At 42.8% G+C, this 27,135-nt stretch overlaps 1 protein-coding gene across 22 annotated transcripts in view; it reads right to left on the reverse strand.

Annotated features, from left to right (window-relative positions):
- LOC116332822 (muscleblind-like protein 1) overlaps positions 1-27,135 on the reverse strand; it is a 40,678-nt gene that overhangs the window by 9,785 nt on the left and 3,758 nt on the right. For 2 of the 22 annotated variants that reach the window (XM_039602353.1, XM_039602350.1), the window contains exons 1-4: positions 26,452-26,990; positions 17,615-18,640; positions 1,517-1,732; positions 1,127-1,345 (exon numbers count right to left, since the gene is read on the reverse strand). In XM_039602353.1, the coding sequence (XP_039458287.1) occupies positions 1,127-1,345; positions 1,517-1,732; positions 17,615-17,788 (609 nt within the window). In that variant the 5' untranslated portion in view covers positions 17,789-18,640; positions 26,452-26,990. Of the gene's footprint in view, positions 1-1,126; positions 1,346-1,516; positions 1,733-17,614; positions 18,641-18,778; positions 18,801-19,066; positions 19,169-25,422; positions 25,654-26,451; positions 26,992-27,135 lie in introns of those variants that run through there. The other 20 variants (XM_039602362.1, XM_039602359.1, XM_039602355.1 and 17 more) reach the window with 19 other exon arrangements.

Below are 27,135 nucleotides of genomic sequence, written 5' to 3' on the forward strand. Positions count from 1 at the left end.
CCATAGTAAAAGTAATAGTCTATGTCCAGTTCACTTAAAATTGCCTTAAATTCAGATTTGCAAAGAACACAGAAAAAAAATGCTGATTTGTGTACTCGTATCTCAAATATTAATATTATAATACAAATGGAAGTGATTTTATTTAAACCAGTTAACCCGTGAAAGCCTTTACAAATCCTTTCAGCCTGTGCTTAGCCTTCCTCTATCCAACATAACAAGATCTATCTGGATACTTCCTGTTCAACTATTAGTGAGATCCTGTAATGCATTCAGGAAGGTCCACGCTATGTTGAACCATTTCCACATTAACACAAATACGTATAATCTCATAATACATTTTATCCCCTATACACAGCTATGTGTTGCATCTCAGACATTTGTAAGTACGAGAGACACCAGAGGGCAGCACTTTCTTTTAAATTAGGCACACATAACCGCTGTTGCTTTCCTGACATCAACTCTGCCTTACTCCTGTGAGCGTTTCAGCAGTGTATGAGTGAACATGCTTCATACCGCGCTATGCTACTTTTGTGACATGATGCTATTAAACACACAAAACTGCTATTTTAAATGGTGGCCGTGTGGTATTGACACATAAAAGGTGCTATTTAACGACAAAGTGATAAAAGTGTCATTTTAGTGCGGTTTGTATACGTTGAGTGCTGATTATAGCTTCAGCACTCTTCTAAATAACACGCCTCTGTTGTTATGCTCGTCTTGTGCCATTTTGTGAAACGCAACGAGCGAAAGCACCATCTCCACGGGAACTTAATTGAGATGCAGTTCATCAGGATTACACGAGTGATAAACCGATGACATTTCATCACAGTTTATCAACCTGTTTTTTATTTTCTTTCAGTTTGGTTTCTACTTTGCATAATTGCACCAGCTATTATAATTCAATTCCGTTTCAGAAACTGTTTATGCAAATCAAGTAAGGGCGCCATTATTCTTATGCTTGTTAAGCTGCTTGCCATCAATATCTGTCTTGTTTACAGGCTCATTATCATTGAGGTTAACTCTACTCTGACTAACAAAGAGATACACCACGAGGAAGAGTTTGTAATGGAGTTTGAAAGTTTTTCGGAGAAGAGATGACATCACAGTCTGTCAGTTTGTGTCTTACCTCAAGTCTGTCTGTTCTCAGCAGTTTCTGGGCTGCAGCGGCAGCGTTGGGGACTTGGCTGACTGCAGGGCTGGAGGCCATGAGGACAGGGGTGCTGGGCAGGATCTCTGGAGGCATCAGGCTTGGTGACACAGGGCTTAAGTAGGGATTAAAGGCTGCAGCTGCAGCTGCTGCTGCGCTTGCGTTGGTGGCCAGGCCTGGTGTCACCGAGAACATGGGCTGGAGCAAAACAAAATAAAGGCAGAGGAATTAAAGGACAGCGGGCAGCGCAAACTGCGAGCTTTCCGTAAAGACACGCACTGACATGAAGGGGACTCGAAAGACGGGAAAGAGCCACGCAGACAAGAAGGAGCCGTGTATGTGCGAGCTTTTACATGTACGTAATCTCACCGTGGGCAGTAGCTGTGGTGTGTTCATACGTGTGTGTCCTCTCACCATAGGTGGTAGCTGCGTGCCAGGCATCATGGCATTGGCGAGCTGCATCTGCTGGGCGAGCATGGCCATATTCTTCTGCTGGATCAGATTGTTCCTGCCGTTGATCTCCAGCTGGGTCTTTAGATGGGGAGGAGGGTGCAGGTACTTGCAATTCTCCCTGGAACAACGGCCCTGAGAGGGGTGGAGAGAAATCACAGCATTTAACGCCAGATTTAGAAAGACGCTTATATGGCAACAGGGTGGAGACAAACATTATTGACTTTATATTGACTTTGAATTGATCAGCTTGAGAAGTTTGCCTGTGCTCTGTCAAAAATTTTGGCAGGTTTTAGCGTTTTAAGGTTTATGGCAATGCTATTTTATTGGACTTGATGCTGATTTACATCAACAGTTATTGGTGCCTAATGTCTTGGCAGCTACCAAACTGGTCGCTATAAAATTTGTATAGACATCCATAGTCTTGAGTAACAACTATGAGGATCGCCAGCTCATATACGATCATCACGATGCCAAGGTTTACCCAGTTAATTGGCCTAACAACCAAATACCTGCTAAACTAATGTCATTCCTAACAGTCTCAGCTTGGTGAGGGTGGTAAACATTATATCAGCATTGCTTCAAGGCTTGGACCACTAAAAAAAACAAAAAACCTCTCATTATTCACAAGGGGTCACCACAGCAGCACGGTGTGTTTGATTTGGCAGATTTTTCCAATCCAGACACCCTAAAGGGATTTGTGTCTCCTCCTAGATCTAAACAAGCTTTCACTTGTAAACCACTACACTGCGCACCACCTTTTGCATGTAACAATAAAATATGAAAAATGAACACATGGTGCATGTTCAGTCATAATCCTAGTGAAATCCTGCATCCTTGTTTATAGCTACTTCAACGTCAGACACTCAGTTTCACATTGGGTCTGGCCTGAGTCTATCACTAATTGTTAACAGCTTGCTATTTCTGCCAGTCCCAGCTGGGACATGTGTGTATGTGTACACTAGCCCCAGGAGGTCAACTGATGCTGCGCTGCTTTTCTCCAGACATCCAGCTTGGCTACATGTCTAAACGGTGCTAAAAATACCATCCACTCATATGATCTGTCTATATTATATCAGCAGTCATCCGGAGGTCACGCTTCAAAGCCTCTGAATAATAATCTAAGACAGGGATCCCTTTCTGCTGCCTGTTGCGAGTATCCAATTATATCTTCAGTCTGGAGAGGAGTAGTCTAGGAAAAGGTCTGACACACTCAAGCGCATTTTTGTGCAGGCAAGAATGCATACGCATTAATGCATGCACATTGGGGTCAGGTTCATCTAACAGGTGGCAGATGTATGTCACGCAAACATAAGAGCGGGCACACAAAACACGTCCGCAGTTTAGGAAAGGCGCGTATTTCCTTTCAGCTCTGCGGTACAGCTGATCTGACTGTGCTCTCCCTCACTGACAGAGCTGACCCCACTGGGATTCATTTCTATACTCTGTCATGACTTCATCTCACTTTTCCATCTCCTTTGCTTTCACTGACACTGGAGCACCGGACAGGTGCAAAGGAAACAGGAAGGAGCACTGAGGGGAACTTTAATGGCAGGGGGCCCTTTTTGAAGGTATTTTGTTTTATCCACTTGTCTGAAATTGCGATCTCAAGTTCTACTTGGAGCTCCTTTTAAAATGACAGCAGATTGTGTTGCAGATAGCTGGGTAAGAGCAATTAAGATGGATGCATGGACTATGACTACCTGCACGTCTCCCTTATGCTCTGTGCCTGTTATCTTCTCTTCTGCTTAGATAACAAAATGGAGCGCACAGATAAGGGGCCTGATATTGTCATTGGTCTGTTTTTATATCAAAACTCTGATGAACAGCTATGAGACAGAAGACAGCACTGTGTCATTCAGAAAATATGTTAAACTTGCTATGAAATTCTAGCAGTGATACCAGATAGTAAAGATTTACTCAAGTTGATTAAAAATGAACATAAGACTCATTTATTTAGTGAGAAGACAAACAGGCACAATGACAGAGCTATAAAAATGGCTTATGCAGATTAGCTATTCACATTTTATGTCACACAGTGTCAGTGAGTCAAAAAAATGTGTTGCTATTTCCTAATGCGAGGGGTAAAATATATGTTGAATCAGCTTAAAAGTTTCATAGTGATCTAAAACACATTATACTCTTTTTTTTCTTGTTTTTATGCCTTTCATCTTTTATATAGGTGCGTCTTTGAGCAACTGTTAGCCCATGTGCTCAAACATCTAGGACAGGCCAGGCTATATGTTAGCTGAGCTGGCCTTGACAATTCTGACATATTCAATTCATTCATATTCAATTCGAATTCAGTTTTATTTATATAGTGCCAAATCACAACAACAGTCACTTCAAGGTGTTTTATATTGTAAGACAAAGACTAAACAACCCCTATATGAGCAAGCACTTGGTGACAGTGGGAAGGAAAAACTCCCTTTTAATAGGGAGAAACCTGCAAAAGGTGAATGAAGAAGAAACACTCAGTGCACCAGCAGCCAAGAACTATTGCAGCATAACTATGGAGGATTCAGGTTACATGATCCAGCCCTAAATATATACTATCAAAAAGGAAAGTTTTAAGTTCTTAAAAGTAGTGTCTCCAAAAATCTAAACTGGGATAGGCCTGAAAGCCTCCCATTCTACTTTTAAATGCCCCAGGAACCACAAGTTAACCAGCAGTCTGAGAGTGAAACGCTCTATTGGGGTGATATGGTACTATGAGATCTTTAAGATAAGGTCTGAATATTCAAGACCTTAAATATGAGGAGAAGGATTTTAAATCTGGCACTAAGGTGTTTGTGTTCAAAAAAGGAGGAGATGAAAGCAGGTTCTAATAGCACTCATCCAGAGAGTGACAACAACATCCAGAGAGGGGAGGGAGAGTATGTGTGTGTGTGTGTGTGTGTGTGTGTGTGTGTGTGTGTGTGTGTGCGTTTGTGAGGGGTAGGTGAAGGGGGGTGGTTGTAAAGGCATAAAAGATCATGTTGCGCTCACCTCACATGACCCCAACCGTCAACTGCTGGATTTATTATTGCAGTTGTGTATATGGACGTGTTTTTGAGTTAAGGAGGGTAAAAAATAAAATGCTGCTTTGATTTTTAGTTCAATCATTTTGCGAAAAGAAAATGTCATCAACCATCACTGGCAGCCATTTTGAATTTTAAAAGCAGGTCACGTAAGAGAAAGCACTCTGATTGCACGGAGAGAGAGAGAGACGGAGAGCGTAAAATGAAAGTCATGGTGACTCAACAGCTGTATCAGTGAAATCTTAGAAGTTGCAGAAGTGATCAGTTTAGACCATCGCGAGCAGTCCAAAGCAGGGTGGGAAGAAAAAAAAGAAAAGAGATGCAGACAGGGATGAGAGGAAAACGTTGCCCCTCGCGTCGTGTTTTTGTCTGTTACTGTGACATCACCAGCCTCGAGGAGCAGCTACAGATGGTGTCCACGGTAACAGAGCAGTCAGACACTTCTCCTCTAATACACAGTGACTCCTGAATCCGGCTGCTCGCTGCCAGAGAGAGCTCGGCAAAGGAAACGCTACAGATAGAGCTGGCCCTGCAGCCACGACTAGTTAAGGAGCATCTTTCACCGATTGTCTGCGTTTCCATCGCGAAAAAATTCAAACTATGTCGATGAAAGATAGATACATCACCTCCGATAATTCTTATCACTGACCAGCTCTTTCGACTCCACCATGGGATCTCAGTCTGAGCAGGACATTGCACTGTCTCATGATAATGATGGGATTTAAGGATAATTATGCAAATCAAACGTGGGCTGGGCTATGGAAGCTTCAAATCCTTCTTTTTAGGGATTTTTCATAATACCTGATAATGAGAATGGGATTAGTGAATAGATGAGTTTGTCACTGCTTCATGCAAGACATGTAAAAACAATCAAAACTGATTCATCCACATCATTAGCTGTTTCCCTCATTCTGTTTCCCTAGAATCAGTATAGGCATTTGTCTCCATTGTTCAAAGTGTGTTTCAGGAAAGTGTTTCCAAGTTCAGGTGACCGAGCTATGAGGGGGGTTAAACTGCATATTATAGGTCAGAGTCATGATTTAATAGAATAATACGACGTTAATACAGCAGGGTTTTTTCACCAAGCAGCCGCTGCACTACTGAACTTTCCCTGCCTTCTTTAAGTTCAATCCAGGCCATGTTTTATTTTAATAGTGAGAGTCTGCACTTCCCCCGGTGAGCTCAGACTTGCCAAAATCCAGGCCAAACTGGGAACAATAATCCCACTGGCTACTGGGCAGGCTGTTTGATGATAAGTTGCAATAACATGTCCCACCCTGAGCGCACTCTCTTCTAGCTCTCTGTCTCACACTCGTAGACACACACCCAGCTTTGGTGATTGTGTGGGATTTAAACAAACAATGAACCAATGAGTAAAGAATGCTGGGTGGGGCTGTATCCCATCCTTTTAAGGAGCAGACGTGAAGCATGCAGCAAGATGTTGCACTGTGCATGTGCGCCAGCCAGCAAGAAGGAGGGAAACACGAGACAGGTGAAGAAAAACGTCTCTCCCGTGAAGACTATAGTTAAAAGCATTCAGTAAAATGGGGGCTTTTGTATCCATTTGACTTGCAACCCTTAAATATAGTTTGTTATAAAAGTCTGAATGGTTTAAGGCCAAAATACCAGATCATCTCTGAACTGCTGCTACATTATGAACTGTCCACACATGTCTTAGACGAGCCAGTTATTCTTGCATGCGGCACAGCTAAACGGCGATATGCAGCATTCAGTTATAATTGTGCTCTTTTTAGGAAAACGCCTGCAGAAAACAGGTAAACTGTAACTCCAAGGTCTTTTAAACTGAGGCTAAGGAGATTCCTAGCTTTATTGTTTTTGGTTTTATTTTATTTTTATAACATAACATATTCAACATGGTCACTTTCAGATTGTTTCATTTTTACTGTCCTATTTCTGGTATCGAAATTCTGATTTCGTGACAGCCCTACTTGGTATGCGTTTTACATTTTGTATATGTCAACATGCAAACATCAGCTCAACCACTCTGTCTCATCAGTTTATTAAAATATTTCAAAGAATCCCAAAAAGGTTCAGATTTAATCAACTGAAACTGTGATTCTGTTTGGATTATGTTTAACCCAGACTAACTATATGTTTGCCAGACGCATAGTTTTTGTTCTGTATAGTTCTGTAATTTAAATACATCACAATCACTTGAATTCATTTTGTGACCTTCTGGTATGGTGGCCCTGAGAGGTCAAACGCACTGCAACTTAAGACACCAGAAAATAGAAAAACGCCACTAAAGAACACAAAGCACAATGGACGCAGTTTTGGGGAGACAATTACGTGACTGATGAGCTACAGAAGTGACAGAAACCAAAGCACGTGAAAGACTGCACTGAGACACGTTTCAAAGAAGCAGAGGACTCATCGGAGATGTGTGTTTTAATCACGACTCAGATAATACTGTAGACACATGTTTGCTATTAGCCGTTTACTGTTAGCTTGTCACTTGCGCAGCTGTTCGATCAACACTTCTGTTGTATTTGTCCTCTCAGGGCCACTGTATTTTGGCCCCCTCAAAAAAACTGGAAACTCTGCAGCACAATTTCCCAAGGACATCAATCTGTCCAAACCTTTTACTAAAAAATAAATACCTAAAAACAAACACACAATATTCTAGTTACTGCAGGCTAACCCATTTGAAGCGTGACCATGGATGTATTTATATCCTGCATATCATAATGTGCCGTTAACCTACATCCATTTAAACACACTACAGAGACAGTTACAGTTGATCCAACTTCACTTGCCCTCTTATCTTTGATGCTCCAGCGTTGTGGTGTGATGTTATGGTGTAAGATTCAGTTGTGTTGAGTTGCTGTGAAGCTACTCTGTTCTCTGTACTGCGTTCCACTGACTTCTGTCTAAACATACACAGAGATGAAAGCCCTTTCTCTTCACACACACTCTGAATGAAGCTTTGTTCTGCTGGGGAATAGCACAGACTCAAAGGACCGGACCCAGCAGTTGGTCTCTTTGTCTACCGTGCACCCAAATATGGCATAAAACATAAAATACAGCAAACTCAGTCAATATACTAATGTGCACGTTGACTGGAATTTCCTGGTAAAACAGCAAGCACGCAATTACTGGAAAAAAGAGCGAGCCAGAAATATTCCGATGTGATAGCCTCATCTTATCCTCGCTAAATTTGCAAGCATTAAGTAATTAGCAATTCACAATCAATAACACCCATTTAGAGAAGAGAAAAATTGATTTTCTTTTCTTTTCAGTCACTTAATTTAGCATCAAATTAACAGTAGATTTTGAAGAAAGCGAAGAAGATGGCAGAGGTCTTTGGAGTCTTAGTGATGTAGTGCTGTTTCTTTGCTGAGGCATGCATGTCTATATCAGACCATAAACACGCACTCGTACTCATGCCCACATCTCCTTATTGGGGCTCAATGTACCCAGTAATCTGTGTTGTGAAGATTAGTGGTCAGTGAGTTGATGTGACCAGCGGGCCTTGTGGAGATATGAAGAAAGGAGGGAGTGTCAATCTATGATAATACCCATACTGGTTACGCATCCCTGCCCTCACCCAACAACGACAGAGAGAATGAGGATTACAGGCTAGAATAGAGTTACAACACGGACCACACAGAGTGCGATAAGGTACGTCGTGTGGCTGTGGGAAAAATGTGAGCAGAACGCATCAGCGGATTTTCTGGGTTTTAGGAGAAAAATATTTCGCAAATTGCAGCTGTGGTTCAAATGTAAACACCCACATGCATGTGACACAGTAGCATCCACATAAAACCTAACTATTCATATAGACACAGACAGACACACACACAAAATGCAGGCTGAGCAATGAGTTATTCACACTCGAGAGGGTGTTGGTTCTCAGAAATCCCTCAGGTCAGATGTCACGTACACAGGAGCTCTGGATCCAAACTTAGACCTCCCTCTGTTTTTTTGTTTTTTTTTCACATGCCCCCCTCCTTTCTCTCGCTCTCTCCCTGTCTGCCTCTCTCTCTCTTGCCATCTCTTGAGACACAAACCAACTTTAATGTGACTTTGTTTACATTAAGGTTTCTCTACGGTCCCCCTTTCTCAGTTTAGCGATGCTTCTCCTCCTGCGAGGTCAGTTTCTTGCTTTTCATTATCCGTGATAACAGAACAATCACACGAGTATTGATTTGAGCAGCAGCACTTTATGAAAGCCATCCAGTGCTCGCGACGTAGCCCGCTAACGTTCATTTAATCATCTCCGAGCTGTGCCTCAGAGTGAGAAAGAAGAGTCGCTGAGCAGAAATCGCAAGTCTCAGGCAGCAATGACGCATCAATAGCAACACTGTTTCTGAAATGACTGAGGTGGGCTCTTTTTAATATTGGGCCTTCTGGGTTGAGAAATAAAGACTTTCTTTTATCTAAATGAAACATTTCAAAACTTAAAGCATGAGTAATGCAGTGGGATGCAATATATTCTCACTAAAGAAAATCTAAATGACTAGTAGACTTACAATGCCCCGTATATATACATATTTATTTATTTGTTATAAAATATATAATACAGTTGTGGTGTTTAATGAGCTTAGATTACAAAAGCAATCCGGAGACAGACAAAGAAAATGGGGAAGTGATCTTAATACAGACAAAACAAAGTCACACACAAATAAAGCCCTTAGCCTGGGATGAGCTACGTGTACCAAACTCCTTCCACATTTTTTTGTCTTTCAAGCAAGACTACATCATTATCTCTACCACTTCAGAGTGGCAGCGTTGTGATGCATTTCAACCCTAAGCAAGACCTATAAAAGAAGGAAAAAGAGTTTAAAGGGATATGACTAATCATTTTTCTCTTTTATATACCTTTCTTTGTTCCCAGCTTTCTGCTCTCCCTTTTTTAACCCTCGTCACTCCCACCACCAGACAAGGCTCAGACAACAGGGGGAAAAAATCCTCTTCTATCAGTAGCCAAGTAATAACCACGGGGAAAATGATTAGTTTAGTTTGCAGCACTAACAGATTTAATCTGGTATGTATTATGCTAATCTGATCTCACAGTCTGTAATCCTATCCACGGCTCTAATCCCACTGTCAACTGGCCTAATCCCGTTTCTGTGTGTGATTATGTCTTTTGGGCTTGGCACCAGCACGAGGACGATTTCACCCTCTTCCTCTCGTACAGCATTTTATCAAGTGGTTTAGCCTCATACTCTTTCTATTATGGAAGATAATATTCTGATATTCATAAAGTTTGTAAAAACAACAGCTGGAACTAGCAACAGCTAACTTGCAACTTCAGAATTAAATCCAGCCTAAAAGATTTTGCAAGCAAGGCTAAAGCCACAAATGCAAGTCAAATGCAAGACAATGCTGTCTGTGAGCATCATATAAATTAATTAGGGCTAATACTAATTCGTGTTCAGATTGCGCCACTGTTCCAAGTCAAGAAAACAACAACACATGAATAATCCTGCCTAAATTAAGCCTTAATTTGCGAGGGTGTTGACTGTGACTCATTGCTCAATAACATATAATGAAATAAACAAATGCATAATGGAGAATATTTGAAGTTTCAGATTCACCAAATAAGGTAAAAGAAGGTTTTCCTTGCTCAGCAGCGAGCGATGACAATGAAAACTGAATTGAAGACAAGCAGAAAGTGATTAAGACTGTTGCCATGAGTCTGACAGGCCCAGACACTGCGATTCTGAGAAGGAATGCACTTAAAGAAAAACAAGACAGGCACACAGAGAGCAATTGAGAAAGAGAAAAACACATGGACAGCTATCAACTATTTTTTTTCCCCTTTTTGCCTCACAGTCACCACCAGAAAGCATGTGAGTGTGCAGCGCCTGACATAGCCTCCTTAATGTTTCGGCATCGACGGAGAGAAAAGAGGCAGGGTAAACGTGACTGCTGGACCGAGGAGGGGGAGTGGCAGAGTGAAAAGGTGTTAAGAGAATTGAATCTGAGTGGCTGTGCCCTCAAGCTACGCTCTCACCTGTCTTGTGGGATTGATGATAGCCTAGCTAACTGCAGCATCTGCTAATACTGTTATCAGTAACTATTAATAAGGCTGCAATAATTTTGTTTCTTTGTTATATACTATATAGTGTCAAATAAATGTAAATGAATGAGCACACCTTGCAGCAGTGGCATTACCAACACTAATTATAAAGTATTGTGCCAAAGTCTTGACCCACCTCTCCATTTTTAAAAGATATTTTGCTTCCCAGGAGCCAGAATTTCTTGTAACTTTTTAAAGGTGGACTTGATCAACACTTCTCCAGTGTTTCCAAAGCTCTTTCCAAGTTTCTTTATTTAGACTTTGGCTCATTTTCAGTCCAGTCCTTGTACCTGACCATTTTCAGAGGAATTAAGCCACTTAACACTGACCTATAAATCATTCAAAAATTATAAGGCCGTCTAGTTCAAGGGATGAACCTTGTCTACATGCAAAGGACAATTTTGCAAAAAGCGCTTAAATACTACCTTTGTTACTGCACAAAAACACATAATTTGTTCTTGCTACCTTATTTGAATTTGAATTTCACAGATATGAATTGAAAAATACCAAAGATATTTGGTATTTTTAATGACATAAAATAGTAATTTTGCATCAACAAGATGATTCTCAAAGGGCTCACCAGACCCAACACAGAACCTGAGACACAGATGTTTCAGTTGATCCATCTACTGTTCACTGAAGCCTTAACAGAAATGGTCTTAGTGGAAGGCTGGCTATCAAGAAGCCATTCTTAATGAAATCAAGCAGGAAGAAAAGGCTGAGTTATGCCAATTTAAACAACAAGTGGACTGACAATCAGTGGCAACAGTGCTTTATGAAGTTGCTTTGAATCCAAATGTGAATTTCCTGGTTCAAATATTGTCCCTAAGAACAGAGGAAGTCAGGAGAGAGGTGAGTGTCTACAGCCATCTGTAAAACACGGTGGAGGCTCTGTCATGGTTTGGTCCTGAATTTCAGCCAGTGGTGTTGGAGATCTTGCCAATTTGATGGAATTATAAACACAGAAAAGTCGAACCAGATTTTGATACCATCTGGAAAGTATCTGATTGCCAACAGCTTCATATTTTAGCATGACAATAATCCCAAACATACTGTTAATACAGTAAAAGCATACCTGGCCTCCCCAGAGCCCAGGTCTCACATTACTGAAGCAGCGCGGGATCATCTGACAGATAACAGAACAAAACGCAGCCAAGATCCAAAGAATAGCTTTGAATGTCCTTCGAGAAGCCTGGAGAACTATTCCTAAAGACTACTTAAAGAAATTACAAAAAGGTTTGCCAACCAGAGTTCAGGCTGTGTCGAAGAATAAAGGTGGTCACACCAAATATTGACTTTTGAGCTTGTTAGAATTGTACAAACACTTTTTGCCTTATATACTGTGTTTCCATATATGCACACATTTCAATAAATCGCTGCACCTACTTCCCATTTTCCCAACAAAATATAAAGAAATGAGGGTGGACTTAATCGGCTCAGTACAGATTATGTTTTACGAGTTTCGGATAATTTAACGCTTGAATCGTGACTTTGATCTGTCAATATTTGTTACTGGGTGGAGCAAACAAACCCTCGGGCTATTTGTGGCTTTCTGTTATGTCTGTACGTTAAAGACAGATTCAGAAAGGGCAGCTAGAGAAGTAATCATTGTATCACTGGTGTTATAAATGGGCCCAGTGTGATGCCGGGACAGGGACGGCTGACACTGAGAAGAAAAGACTGTTGTTGCTGATCTTCTGTCACATAAGCTCACAGACAAGATGCATAGATGCGCTGATGTGACAAGGATGCACACACAACCTAAAACAAGCAGGCCAAGGAAACGGCTCTATGTGGTTTAGTGTGTGCATCAACCAGGATTAGCGTGGTCCAAGCATGAATGTGACAAAGACTTAAGAATAGGCCCATTGATGCCAGGAGAAAGAAAACTAAAAACGCCTACTTACTGAAATAAAATCCCAGTTATGAGTCTCAGTTTATTTTAATAAGCTAGAGGAAAGACTGAGCACAGCCATGCACAGCATCCGTCTAGCAGAAGCTGTATCGTACAGCTGAATAAATCTACCCCTTAAATATATTTAAAGAGGAAAAAGAGCTTTTCTGTATGCAGTCATAGATATCCCATTAGGAATGCAATTAAGATGAAAGGTCTGCAAGAGGAGTTACATCATTCCGGAATCCGACTGAAAATTTGCACCATGCCACTGAAAACAAACCTTGCTGTCTATGGCTTGCACTTTTTGAAAGTCAGTGTATCAAAAGCAAAGTGAGTACGGCTGACCTATGACCAACTTTGGATTCCACGTGCTCATCTGTGGCTGCTGTGTTGGAAAATGGCACATCTGTCTGTCTTTAGTGTGTGTGGTGTGCTTACGTTAACCCTTGCAGTTGATTTAACGTGGCAGAGTGTTCCTCAGGTTATTGTTGGTGAAAAAAAGTGACAGGTATTGAATTCACGTGGCCATATTCAGTCAGTCATTGTGGAGACTGGCAGAAAAATTTGTTTGAAATCACAAAAATGCCGTCAGCTAGCAACATGGTTAATATTTACCAGAAAAGTCTGTCTGGTGTGTCTGTGTGTATTTAACCTCACTGTACTGGATCTAAACGTGCTGTCAAAATATGACCAGCGAAATGAGAGGAAAGGCAGATAGAGGAAAGAGAATGAACGGGAGAAAAAGCCAGACAGATGCAGTCCAGACCAGAAGTTGTAAATCAGGTGTAAAATAATGGGTAAAACAAAGTGTCAGGTCGCAGCTTTTATGCATGTTTACATTGACGTAGACAGAGCCATGTGGGGAAATGTAAGCGGCCTAATAAAAAGAATTACCACCAGCGTGAGGGGTTGAAAAGTAGCTGGACAGCAATGCATAAAGTCAAATAAATCAGCATATTTAACACTTTGTGGAAAATCCTGTGGAGAAAATGACTAATTTAAGTATTCAGTCCCTAGATATTAACACACGATATATGTTCACTGGGGACGCTCCCTCAGCCTTTTACCGCTGCTTGTTGTGGCATCTTTCCGTGTTTAGTCTCAGCAGGGGGAAACCATCTGCAATCAGACTGATATCAGGTGATGCTGGCGCTGTGACTTATGGGCAATTGCTTTTTTCTTTCAGCAACTTTTTTGCTTCATCATTCCTGTAGTTCACTAGTTACTTTTTTGTATATTTTTGAACTGCAATCTGTTTTTTCTGGATTATCGGCTTGCGTGGGAGGTATCATGAACAACAGGGAAACATGTATGCCTACATCCTCTGTCTAGCAGCTTGTTAGGCATTTACATGAGTACTTCTGCTTTTTTTTACAACATTTCTAGCAGCTGACTTTGGCAAACCGATTACCTTTTGTGTACCTCTGATAGATTTTTTCTTTTGTTAACCCCTATTATTGTTTTCTTCAAGTGAAAGGTGAACTCTTAACCCATATTGACAGAAAAATTCACATGAGTCTAATTGCCAACCTCAGTCACACAGTTCCTTTTATACGGATGTAAAGCATACTTGAGACTTGGCCTTTTACAGTAGCACCAGCTTTATGTCGAATTTAATGTGCCGAAGCGAGAAATCAAAGAAAAAACAGTCCCTGCCCAAATAATTGGTGTGCAGATGGTAAACAAGCAAATATTTCTCATTTAACATCCAGCTCTCCTCAAACAGTGCAGCAACACAAACGAAGCGGCTGCAACAGCACCACCAATACCAATGTAACGCACGTGCATGTCTCAGAAACGTGATGACAGCGGGTGTGTCGGGCTGGCAGGTAGACAAAGCACAAAGTCTATGCTGTGTGAAAGCATGCGTGTGTGTGTATCTTCAAACGGTTCTCTGTGGTAGACGATCACTGCTTCCATTTTTTAACATTTTGGATGCCATCCGGGGTTAAACAAGGACCTGCTCCTGACCTAATTCCACACGGGTTTGTGTTGTACGATACGTGTGTGGTAATAGCTGTGCTAGTAGGGTAGTTATCCAGGTGTAATGTGACCCATCTTGCCCGGGAATGGGTGTGTCCTGATGGAACAGACAGACCGAGCGGAACAGCACAGAAGGCGCTTTTAATGAGCATTAAAAACAAGCAACAACAAGTTCATTTACAGCAGAGAGCAACTTGCCTCATATACTAATGAGGCAAGTTGCGCACTTGTTTCTGCAACCCTAAGCCCCTGTTACACTCCTATCAGCTTTAGTGTACAAGCAGAGAGAACAAGTGGTATCAACTAGAGTGGGTTAAAAGTAGGTTACTACGCTGTACCTCCTCGAAGTATCGGGTATATTTTAAACATCTGCCTCATCAGTTAATCTGTTGTCTAGATTAGTTTTAGCTATGAGGCGCGTTGTTTATCCAGATTCCAATTTATTACACCTCACCTATCTCCTCTGCAGTTAATCATTGACGGGCAAAGTTACAAAGCTGACTTTAAATCAGGGAGTCCAGGCTACCATTATCCCTCTCTAAATATTTACCCTGCTTCGACATAGCTGAGCTGTCTGTGCTGCACCAACCAGATAGACAGGCAACAGAAACGGCTGCACTCTGGGGTTAAGGCCAAGTGTAAGGCCAGCAAACACCCACACGCATCTTGTTCAAGCACGGACAGATTCAAAAGCACCTCAACTCTGTTACGGGTCTGTGGCCTAGATGGATACGTGGTTCTAATTGATTTTCTAGCTTGAGGGAATGTGGTGCACGTATGATTACTGCCATGAGAAATCATGATTTAACTCCTTTTTGCTATTTCTGGTATCAATATATTATCTACAATGTCATTTAGTGCCGGACAGATGTTATTCAGTGTGTGAGGCCGCGACTGTATGTGTGCATGTTTGCGTATGTGTGCGTGTGTGCAGCATTAAAAAAAGAGGCCGAAAAGAGAGCGAGAGTGGCTGTTGGGGAAATGACTGGGTTTGGGTGTGACCTGCTCAGCTATGCACTAGTGATCATGTGAGACCTGTGCTAATTATACACTTCTCAAGAAGAAGGTCGATCCTCTCTCATGGGCAGAAAACATGTGCACATGTGTCCAGGAGAGCGCATTAGTGTCTGCGTGTTGGGGGGGAGGCAATGTGGCTTCATGTAACACAACTCATTCGAGAGTTTGTCCTATTTCAACCTCTCAATCTGTGTTAAAGAGAATTAGGGCAGCTGATTTTTCACTCAGTGCTGCTGCGGGTCTGTTTAGAAAGACTAATTTAGAATGTGTGTGTGTGTGCAAAGCTAGAGGTTTATGCCTTATTATATGGTGCAAACATTTATCTGACAAATCCACAGGTTTTCTTTCTGATATTCCCTCTCTGCTCTTTTGCTCTTTCTCTGTCTTTTTACTTTCTGCTTCTCTTTCCATTGTGGGTTTCAGAGACCTGCTCTGTTTTTCATTACCAGTGGAAAAAATGGGGCGAGTGGTTAAAAAAAAAAAAAAAAGTATTACCCATCTCCATTAATACACATATCCTAGTGGAAAATGAGTCCAAACTACTAAAAAAGGCCTTCCGAGTCCTTCAAAAAGCCACCGTATACTTGCCAGTCACTCCTTTTTAGTGGCAACCTCTACCTCAGTGTGACAATTTAAACATCTGCCTGCAGATAAAAGCACCACTGCTCTCTCAGTCAATATCCTCTCGCAGTCAGTAACACTGAACTCAGGAGTCTGTGACATGTAGGTAACGTTGTGTTATGTCTGTAGCAGTTATGCTGCTGCTCCAGTTTGCTAAAACTTGAATATAACTGGATGCCACCTGTTTTTGCTTTGGCTATTTTAAAATTTTAATCCAAATTATTTTCTGACATCTGGCAACACAGATGTCAGAAAATAATGTGAAGCTGAGTAAATTAAACTGCGTATGATTATTATGACAGTGGCTTATGTTCCCCTTTTGCAAAGTTGCAGTGTTTTGAGAAGATTTCAAGAAATTAAACAATGAAAATATATTAAATTTTCATGTGCACAGGTGAAGAAGCTGCTGGAGAGTCAGCTTGGGCCTGACAATGTTCTTTTGTCCACATCTGGCTGTAACAACTCTTCCCCTGAGTTGCGCTGTGCACACGCTGTCCTCATCCTAACCCTGCTCACACGCAGTCAATGACCACGAGTCACCAGTATCTGCGGGACAATACAAACACGAAAAACATACAGTGCCAAGTCAATGCTGGAAACTTTGGGTTGAGGTCCACCCATCTCCAGAGATCTTGTGCTCCGATAAAAAGAGTCATTGTGAAAGAGTGAGAGAATCGACGAGAGTGAGAGAGAGAAAAAAAAGAGGTGTTTGCTTTCCTGCTGCTGCCTAAAAATGGAAAATTACTGCATACAGTTCCCCAACTCTGCTCTAAAGCAGACACACATATAGAAACACACACAAACCCCTTATAACTGCCCTTAGGCCTCTGAACAGGAAGTGGTTTCAGCGAATGAGAGCTACATGATGACGCTATCGCCTTGTTCCCTTCTAGCAGCTGAGCTTTGCTCAGGGCCTCCGTATGAGTTTGTACATCTGGCTATTCATCCGACTGTTCGGCTGCTTTTCTATTCAAACACTGGCACACAGCAAACATGATCACTTCCAGAATAACTGCGCTATTGTAGTAAATTCATGCAACTGTGTTTATGTGCAGTGTAATCAGTCGGAAAAGCAGCTGACTCTTGAATGAATTCCATTTGGAAGTAAACACTACTCAAAACATTTCGGACTGTCCCAGAAAATTCCACAGCTCTGCGTTAAATATGCCGGACTGCTTCACCTAACCCCACCGCCAAAACCCCCACCCCCCTCCATTCTGCACCCTTCATCACATGTTCCAGTCACCTGACCAGAAATAGGTCGGACCAAGGAGAGCACATGCTGTGGCCAGATGGTGCACTCCAGTTTGTTATTTCCAGTTTGCAACACCATAAATTCCCTCAAACCGCCTGTCAGACCCAATGTGCTCAGTCTCTTATCCTTATCTCCTTATCGACTCCAGATTTCCTGCACGCCACTTCTACTTTCTTACCTTGAGCGAGTCGAAGCAAGCGATGACCCGTCCGTTGTCCACCTGGCAGCTCTTGGCTGGGTGAGCGAACTTGCACTCCTGGTCGGAGCGCGAGCACGTGCCCCTCTGGAACTCCCGGCATACTTCCAGTGTCAGCCACTTTGTGTCACGGATGTGTGTTATGTTCATCGCCATCTCAAGACGCCGGCAAAAAAAAGTATTCCGAGCGGAGATCTGTTCGAAAACTCTTCGAAATCTGTTCAAATTAAGTACCTATAGTGTTGTTATCCACAATCTTTTTCTTTTTCTGTTTACTCAGTGTTGTCACTGTCTGGGATACTTGTCCGTGAAGATGAAATGAAACACTGAAAAAGAAAAGTTCCTACTGATTGACTTGACTCCTTCTCCAAAGTAAAATGTCGCAGGATGGCTGTGGATGTAAGCGGGTTCTTTTCCTGATCAGACAGCAGCTGATAGAGTTATTATATCCAGGGGAGACTACTTAGCTTAACAGTCAAGCTGCCTCTCTTGGTTAGACTTTTCTCTCTCACTTTTTATTGCTTACTGAACTGCGTCATCTATAACATTCCCAGGCGAAGGTGACAGCCGAACTGAGAGCCCTCTGGTTAGGTGCAGTGAAGCAGGCAACAAAGGTGACAGTCTGGGTGTAGCCTGCTACAAGAAGGTTAAGGACACTGAGGACTAAGTGGAGGCTTTAGAGGGTTGAAGGCGAAGGTGAAAGGCAAGGTGATGCTGTGTGGGCCTGGTGGTGTGTTGGGCTGCTGTGGTAAGGCTGGTCAGCTGGTGGATAGTGGCTGGCAGCAGGGCCGTCTTACAGTGAGGAGAGCGGAGTTTGGAGTCAGGCTGCGTGGAGTGGATGATGATGGTACAGTGGATGGGGTCGGAGCGAAGGCTGCGAGGAGGGTGTGGTTGCTGTCCTTGTACTCGTGTTGCTGTGGCAGCAAGCGAGCGAGGCAGGGGGGAGGGTGGAGCTTCAGCTGTAGAAGCAGGTCAAAGCTGCAGCAGACATCAGGGAAGGCACTTCCTCTGGGGAGATAAAGAGAGAGATAGAAGAAAGGGGAAAAAGAAAACGAAAGATTAGTCTGATACAACACGTTAAAAAAAGAAGATAACAACTGTCATGTTTGTTTTCCCGCTCGTGTGTCTTTCAGAGAAGATTCTGACCTGCAGGATTTTTAAAGTGGTGCCACTGCTGAGCTATGCAGCTGTGGGAGTGAAGAATATGTAAAAATCTCAGAAATGCAGGGATGTCAGCGAAAACAAATAAAACTTTCACCCGCCCTGCGCTCTAAACACACACAGTGCAAGCACACCTTCATCAGGCCACGCTACGCACAAACAGACACACACACACACACACACACACACAGAAACGCACAAAGCAGCCATTCACAACTTTCCACATCATCTGGACAACGCAGAGAAAAGCACATCAAATCCCGTATCACTTACAGTCCAGTACAGCAAAGCCGGCCATTGCAAATGTGTTTAGAGGTGAAAGAAAGGAAGAGAGTGAAAGCAAGGGGGAAGTTGAGGTTGGGCATGAGGGAGAAGAGTTTAGTCATTTCCTTTCTTGCGAAGCCTTGTGAGAGCGGCGGCCAATGAGAGCTTGCGGAGTTGCAGCAACATTCTGGGCCAAGCGCCAGGTGAGAGCAAGGGGGAGGAGCGAACAGGAGGCTGACCTGCCCGCTTGCTGTTGAAAGACACACAGGCTGAACTGTTTCTGCCTTACAAGATAACCTGTTTCCTTATCAAAACAATAAAATTCATGGAAGAGTCCAGAGATAACGTTATTTTATTTTTAAATAGGAAATACCACCGTTGCAGTAAGGCAATGCATATTGCAACGGTCTCACACAAATGCAAGCTCGCACGCGGTAATTGTGCAAAACACGATTGAACGAAACAGCCTGGTTATATTTCACTGTCAGAATTTTCCCATTTATCACTTTTAAATGAGTTTATAAGTTTAAATGAGTCGTTTTTTGCTTTGCGTTTGTTTTGATTGTTTGTTTAAAATTTGCATTGCTGCCAGTGGTTTCTATTTTTGGTGAAACCATTGTATGGGGTCTGTTGGGGAAATCTGCATGATTGGGATCCCAGGGGCCCATCCTGCCCTTATCGCTAAGCCAGAGTAAGTCACCACACCCTGAGTAGTGAAATCGCTTTCCCCAGAAAAGCATGTGCACCCTCAGCAATGCCACCAACCAACCACTGCTAACTTTACAACCCTGCAACGCACTATATCAGAGCCCTGCAGTAGTGCAGCGCAGCCCATGATGACCCAGCAACATGGATAAACAGTGTATTTAGAGAAAGAGAGAGAGAGAGAGAGAGTGAATGAGAGGGAAAGAGAGAGCGAGAATGACAAAACATTTCAGTTTCACCTTGGATGACCCTTATGATAGCGAATGTTGCAATGTAGCAATAGAAATGACCTTTGGCGTGTATTCGGAATGCAAATCCTGCAACGACCATACTCGACGACTACACACATACCCAGCCAATTATCTTTCATATCATGCGTTATATGGAGATCAAAATAAATTAACTTTCCAATGAAACACTAACATAAAATATCTGTCTCTTCACTATAACTAGTGCTGTGTCAGTTTTTGGATCAATCCAATACCAAATGAATACATACACACGGCCAGTATTGCCGATACCAGTAACGATAACCTATAGTGGGAGTTTATGTAGGGGAAAGCAGTGTGTCATGATTTATAAGCTGAATCATCATCTATTCATATTTTAATAATTTCATCACATTTTAATGACCCCCTAAGTCATTATGATGTTTTACTTTCCACAGTAATTAGTTGATACAACAAAGCACACCTTTCAGCTTTTCATGCATTTTAAAACTGTTTGTTTTTAGAACTGAAATGTAAATGTGCCTTTATCTGAAGCACTTTTGATCAACTTCTGTTGTTTAAATGTGATGTGACACAATTCAGTGGGCTACATATTGAGAGGTTAGAAAAAAAAGTATCACTCCAATACCAACATCAGCGTTGGTATCAATAATAACGATATTTGGATCGATCTGCACACCTCTCTTATCTTAGTAAATGTTGCGCAAGAAGCAGTAGTTTTCCTGCTGGTCTAAAAATTCTTTTATGCCAAAAGACATTTTTGAGTAACAGAACTTAGATTGAATGTCTTCGTCAGAGTGCAACTCTTCCAGCATGCTGCATGTCATACTTTTGTTTGTGTGACTGGGGCCATATTTCTGTTCCCATGAACTCTATTCACGTGAAGTCATTCATCAACTTGTGCACACTGCTGCGTAAATGTCAGGTCAGTCGAGAGTAATCTTTATGTGTGTTCGTGAATGGTCTGTTATTATCACTAAATGTTGACCTTACATGTACCTATTACAATTGAGTCTGATGAGGCATTTAGTGACACACTTTTACTACGAAGTACACTTTGTGGAGTTCAGCTGAACCAAAGCTATGTTGTCTGGACACTAATGAGGTGGAACAGAGACATCTAATTCAAATTTTTTATTTTTTTTAACTAAAGGCACCTGGAACTGTCTTCAATCAAATGAGAGGGCGTGACGACTTGACGCATTAAAAGCTGACAGCCCCCTGAGTCTGTCGGCCTGCCTAATCAGTTTCTGTGGTTTTGGTCAGATGAGAACACAGCTGTGAGGGAGAATATGGTGTAAGACGAGCCAGAGTAATAATGAATCCTCATTATGATCCATCATGTCTGGACACGGGCCTCCTTCCCTTATTGATTTCCTCCTCTCTACAGTTTTTTCTGTTGGTGTGCCACTCCCTATATCTAATTCCACTTTAACTGTCAGTGCTCTTTGAGTATCCATTTCAAATCAGCGAGTGTTTAACATTATCTTCTTCTCTTCCACAAAATTTATAACAGTAATATAATTTGAACAGGTGGATCTGTGATTTCCTTCCTATTGTTTCGGCCACCTCAACTCCACCCACGTCTCTGCCTTCGTGCCCTCGGTGTGATTATCTGGCCTATGTTCTCGTTCAGCATCCTCGGCAGCCCTCTCTTAGACTCCAAGGTCTTGCAAGCTGGTGCAAGGTCGATCAGAGTGGAGGAAGGGGAGACTGCGAGAGAGCGCAAGCGAGACATTCTTCCTATTGCCCTTTTAGGACACGTGGTGGTAAGACTTTGGGCCGACAAGAAGAGGAAGCGGAAGAAGAATCGGTCCTGTGACAACAGCATACACTTTTATGGCATAAACAGTTTTGAAAACCAAGCCTCCACATCTTTTACTTTCTCTTCCTTTTGAGCCATGAAACAAATCTGTTCTCGCTATGAAAAAAACAGAACACACTGTCAAAATTCACCCTACGTCGAAAGCCCATACAAATCATAAAACCTGGCACTGATGTGCATGGTGAATAGTGCTGAATGGCGGTCGTGCATGAAAACATGCCTCAGCTGACTGAAAAGTGGAATCTACCAAAGACACACGCTAATCTGGCAGCTGGTTTTGGGATTTTGGAGTCCTTATTGCAACCGGAAAACTCAGCAGGACCGAGAAAACAAGAAAGAAGGTGTGGCTCACAGTTATGATAAGACTTCCTGAAAAAATGAGCGACATATTATTAGTTTAGATAAACGTGGCTTGACTTCACGGCCACGAAATACTGAAGGCTCTTTATTGCATAGCCGCATAAAATAGATTAACTAGCGCAGTATTTGCAGAGATTAATCTCAAGAAAAATGCAGGTATGCTACTGGTTATATTGCACCATCTGGTATGGCTACCTAATTAGCAAACCACAGCTTCGAGGCGGAGCTTCTATTTTCAGCTGTGACAGCGGAGAAAGACGCAGTCATCCCTTTTGGTTTGCTGCTGTTCAGCGCAGGGAGTGGTTTCAGCATTTTGCCAGAGGTGGTGTCAGGGTGACAGTGTGCTGATACAGGTCGTCACGCTGTACGAAACACAACACCTCTGGACTTGCTGCTCAGAAGCTAGCATGCCAATACTGCCCTCGCTGACCTTTACACACACTTACACACCGGTGCATATCTGGACACATATTGATACTTTCTTTATCTTTTCTGCATTGATGCACAAATGTAGAGACTAAATGATACTGCTCTGCCCACCATAGAGCTTACGTGCAACACTGAGTAAGCTGTATTTGCGAGATCTCAGTTGGTTGAGAGACTGCATTCAGTAAGGTATCCAAAAAAAATTGGTGCAAGTGCCAGGTATACAGGACACACTATTTACTTACACTTCATTTATGAGTTTGGTTTAATGTGAGTACAGATCACATGGACAGAGAGCTGTGCAAATATAACATTGCTGTTCTGAGCTGTGCTACATCTGTTACTCTTATCAACTTCATTGGCATGCTCGTCCTCATCATAAAGTCATTAACTTGTCTTATTTATTAGTCGCATCAAGTTATGTATTTGACTAAGGTTTCCTGAAAGTAACCCTTTGGCTAGAAACGCAAAACTAACAATGCCTATTGATTCTCTAGAGGAGCAAACCTCTGGAGACAATGACAGCTCTTGTGTGGCACACATGGACAGCGCTAAACACACACACACACTGACAACATACACAAACGAGAACCTGTGTAAACACACAAACCTCTATCCGACTCGACACTGGGCATTCTTAAACTGTGGTGAATATCTGATTGTGGGCAACACTGCATCTTTGTGCGCACATGTGTGTGTAAGGATGTTGTGAAATCAACGGACAGTGAGGATAATGGCGGGCCTTATGGTTTATAGAGTGGCTCGCTGGCTCGCGTTTACGTCGTCTGTGTCAGTATACAGAGAGACAGGGGCTAATTTCTACTGAAACGCACTAGGACGATTGCGAATAGCCAAAAGTAAAGTAAGATAACAAGTGAACAATTCACAAGTTTCAAAACAAGAGAATCATATGCTCTGACCTTTGCAGTCACCGGATCTCAATCCGACTGAGCAATCGTGGAAGATTCTGGGTGGGTATATGGGAAAATATCCTTTAGAACTGCAGTGTTGATTCCTTTGGGAGTTTAGGAAAGTGTAAAATCTGGGCTATGTTGAACTTATACCATTACTCACTAGTTAATAAGACCCTATTTAAGCTGTTATTGAATCCCCAATTATATAAAAGTACTGCTTAACCTACGTGCCTTACACCTATAACAAAAAAATGCGTACTTTATTTTGTTTCAGCCGATGATCAGGAAGTGTTGCCGTGACTGTGTGACTTTGCCCAAAAAGACCACAGCATTATTGTTAAAGCTTTTTTTTCCTGCAAAGTAGCACAAACTGTCAGTCTGAAATTTCTCTCCTCATTATTTCCTTTTAAGGTCACAACTCTGCAACTGTCAGCTATATTTTTCATTTACATATTAGCAGAACAAAATTTTAATTCCTGGACAAACACTAAGGCATCTAATCTTGTTTTCCACTACTAATCCCACGCTAAGCACCTATATTTGGCTGCGTTATCTGTGTATTACATGCAAAGACACATTACCAGTCACCAATTTTATCTTCTGCCCTAATCACCAGTGACCACGTCATGCAATGTCTCATGCCTGCATTAACTGAATATTACTGGGGCCCCTTCTCTGCTAGACTGAGGCAAAGGTTGCTAGAAAAAGCCTGAGCGAGAGAATCACACTAGTGGGACGGCAGCGTTATAAATGTTACAGCCATCTGACACGCTGTCGGAGATGAAGAGGCCTAAGATGTCATGGCTGTCGAGAGAAACAAGTAGAAGCTTGTGTTGACATGTGTACCTTCGGACAGAACAATAATGAAATATCTAGACCCTTATTACTGGCAGCACAAACAGCAGCTTTGACACATCAGTCATCCTACATACTAGCGCTGCTGTGTAGCTTCGATAAAATGGGCACTGCTGCTATCGTGTGATGTCTAAAACAGAAGTCTGAAAATAAGAACAGGAAGAAACATGTATCAAGTCAGGTTAAAACCTCATTTATTACTGGTGTATTACTTTGTTAAGGGCATTTCTTATTTTTAGCTTAGCGTAAAGTGTGTCATGCTCGGGCAAAACTGTGTCAAACTTCCTCAAAGAGGATGAAATGTGGTTGTATCACCAGAAACATACAGAGAAGCCCTCGTGTAATAAAGGCTTAACCTGTCAGCGCACATTCAGCCATGCACCTAATCCTATCTGTAGGGCAGATTCTAAATGATAGGAAGCACACATAAATGCAGAGTAATTTGCACCTGAATGTATGCTCGTATGCGGCTCGACGCAGAGACAGTAATGTGATCTTACGACTTCCTTATCTGCCATAATCGCAGTGACACGTTCCTCGGCCAGACAGAAATTGACAGTCTACCTGCAGCGGACCTATTGTGGAGATTTTTACAAAGTCTCTACTAAGTAATCTGCCACACATCTGTGCACATACTTGGGTGTGTGTGCTACTGTCTGAGCCGCCATGAATCCCTCTAAGTCACAACAACAACATTCCTCATCATTGCCCCAACCACCAACAAGCCACCGAGAGTATACTCAGAGCAGGGGGGGCAGAGATCATGAGGAGAAGGACAAAGACAGGAGAAGGAATGAAGGCGTCAGATACTTTTAAAAATAAAATCGTGACCAGCTGCTGTTCACAAATTGTTTTAAAGCAACAAACAAACAGCGAAATTAATGTAATTGGTGCTGAAAGATATTATTGTATGAATAAAAATGCTTTTCGTTCCTTATAAACTAGTCTGATCTACAAGGACAAACCAGGCTGGTCTGTAATCGCTTGGAAAAAATGTACTACAGTACGCTGCAAGTCACCCAAACAAAGTAAACTCTTAAGTCGACTTACTTTCACTCCCGTTTAAAGATCAACAAGTAAAACCTTCTCCATTTACGCGGTCTCCTTCTCCCATGTTTCTCTGTCCCTCTTTCCTTCTCTTTGCAACTTTCTTCTCTCTCTCTCTCTCTCTCTCTCGGTTACTCCCCCCTCTGTCAGACGCATGCAAACACTTACTTAGAGACACACACACTCCCACAGACAGAGTCACCCCCTCACACACTCTCTCCTCCCGCGACCCGAAATGCTTGGCAAACATTCTAACGTACTGAAATACTGCTTGCCATATAAGGTAGCACCAGCTTCACATGTCACACATAATTTACATACAGCGGGGCGGGAGTTTGCCTTACACAGGGCAAGCATGTTAAGGAAACACGCATGTGGTAGATCCATGCTTTCGCTTTGGGCTGACACAGCAAGAAAGAGGGAAGACGTATAGGAGAGTCAAATGACACCATTCTCCCTGTTAACCAAGCCCTGAAGGATAACTCCAAACATGTCCTATGTTGAGTCAGGCAGAGGGAATGAAAGCTGAGTGGGCGATCTATTGATCCTCTCCACTGCTTCCTGGAACAACCACGGCCCTCTAAACACACACACACACACACACACACACACACTCACACACTAGCAAATTTTCTTGCTAACTAGCACTACCCTCAGGAAGGAGCTATTGTGTGACTGTCTGGTGTGAGCCAAGAATGTGTCTAAATGTGTGCGTGCCTCTATATATATATGTATATATATACACACACACACACACACACACACACACCACAACAAATGGAAGTTAGCCATGTGGTACACACACACACACACACACACACAGAGCAGACACCAAGGCAAACAATCTCCACATCTCTACCTATTCTCCATTGCACAAGTGCTTACTTTGGAAAGTAAAGACAGCAGCACACACACACACACACACACACACACACACACACACACACACACACACACACACACACACACACAGGAGGAAAGATCTAGATAAACCAGTGAGGCAGGGAGGAGGGTTATGAACCAAGCTCTTACCTCTCACATTGCCCTCCAGTTTGTGTGTGCGTGCTTCCGCGTGTCGACTGGCTCTGTATGTTTATGCGTGTATTCAGACAGGCCGCGACAGCAGACCCCCAGGCACCGGCTGGACCATTCTCAGGCAGGCAGGCAGGCAGAACACAGCAAGGCAGAGCGACTGGCAGAAGAGGAGGCAAGCGAGTGAGCGAGTGAATCAGCAGCGAATGAGTAAAGGAGCTGTGCGCGGAGCCGAGCACCCAGAGTGAGGGAGAGCGGATAGGGAGAAAGCAAGAGAGAGAGAGGAGGAGTGTTTGTCTGTGCGGTTGTGTGTGTATGCGTTGCAGCGTTGGCTGTGTGCGCTAGTGTCTCCCCTCCCCTGCCTCTCCAAGTGGCTAAGCTGGGTTGTGCAGAGCTGTGCTGAGACGGGGCTGGGCTGTGTCTTTACTGACTCCCCAGCCTCTGGATCATCTGTCTGCTGCAGGAAAGTAGTGCTCACTGGGCGGCAGTGGCAACAGCTGTGGAGGAGGAGGAGGACGACGACGAAGAGGAGGAGGGAGGGAGAGACCGGACTGCACTGGGCATACAGACCCTGCAGTTCCCTCTCCCTCCTTTTCTTCCTCACTGAAGCTGGCCACGCCCCCCCCTCCTCCAAAAACACCAGGAAGTGCTGGCTCAGTTACAGCAGCACTGTCCTTGCCTATT

This window comes from Oreochromis aureus, linkage group 18, assembly GCF_013358895.1.
Source record: "Oreochromis aureus strain Israel breed Guangdong linkage group 18, ZZ_aureus, whole genome shotgun sequence".
Taxonomy (NCBI): Eukaryota; Metazoa; Chordata; class Actinopteri; order Cichliformes; family Cichlidae; genus Oreochromis; species Oreochromis aureus.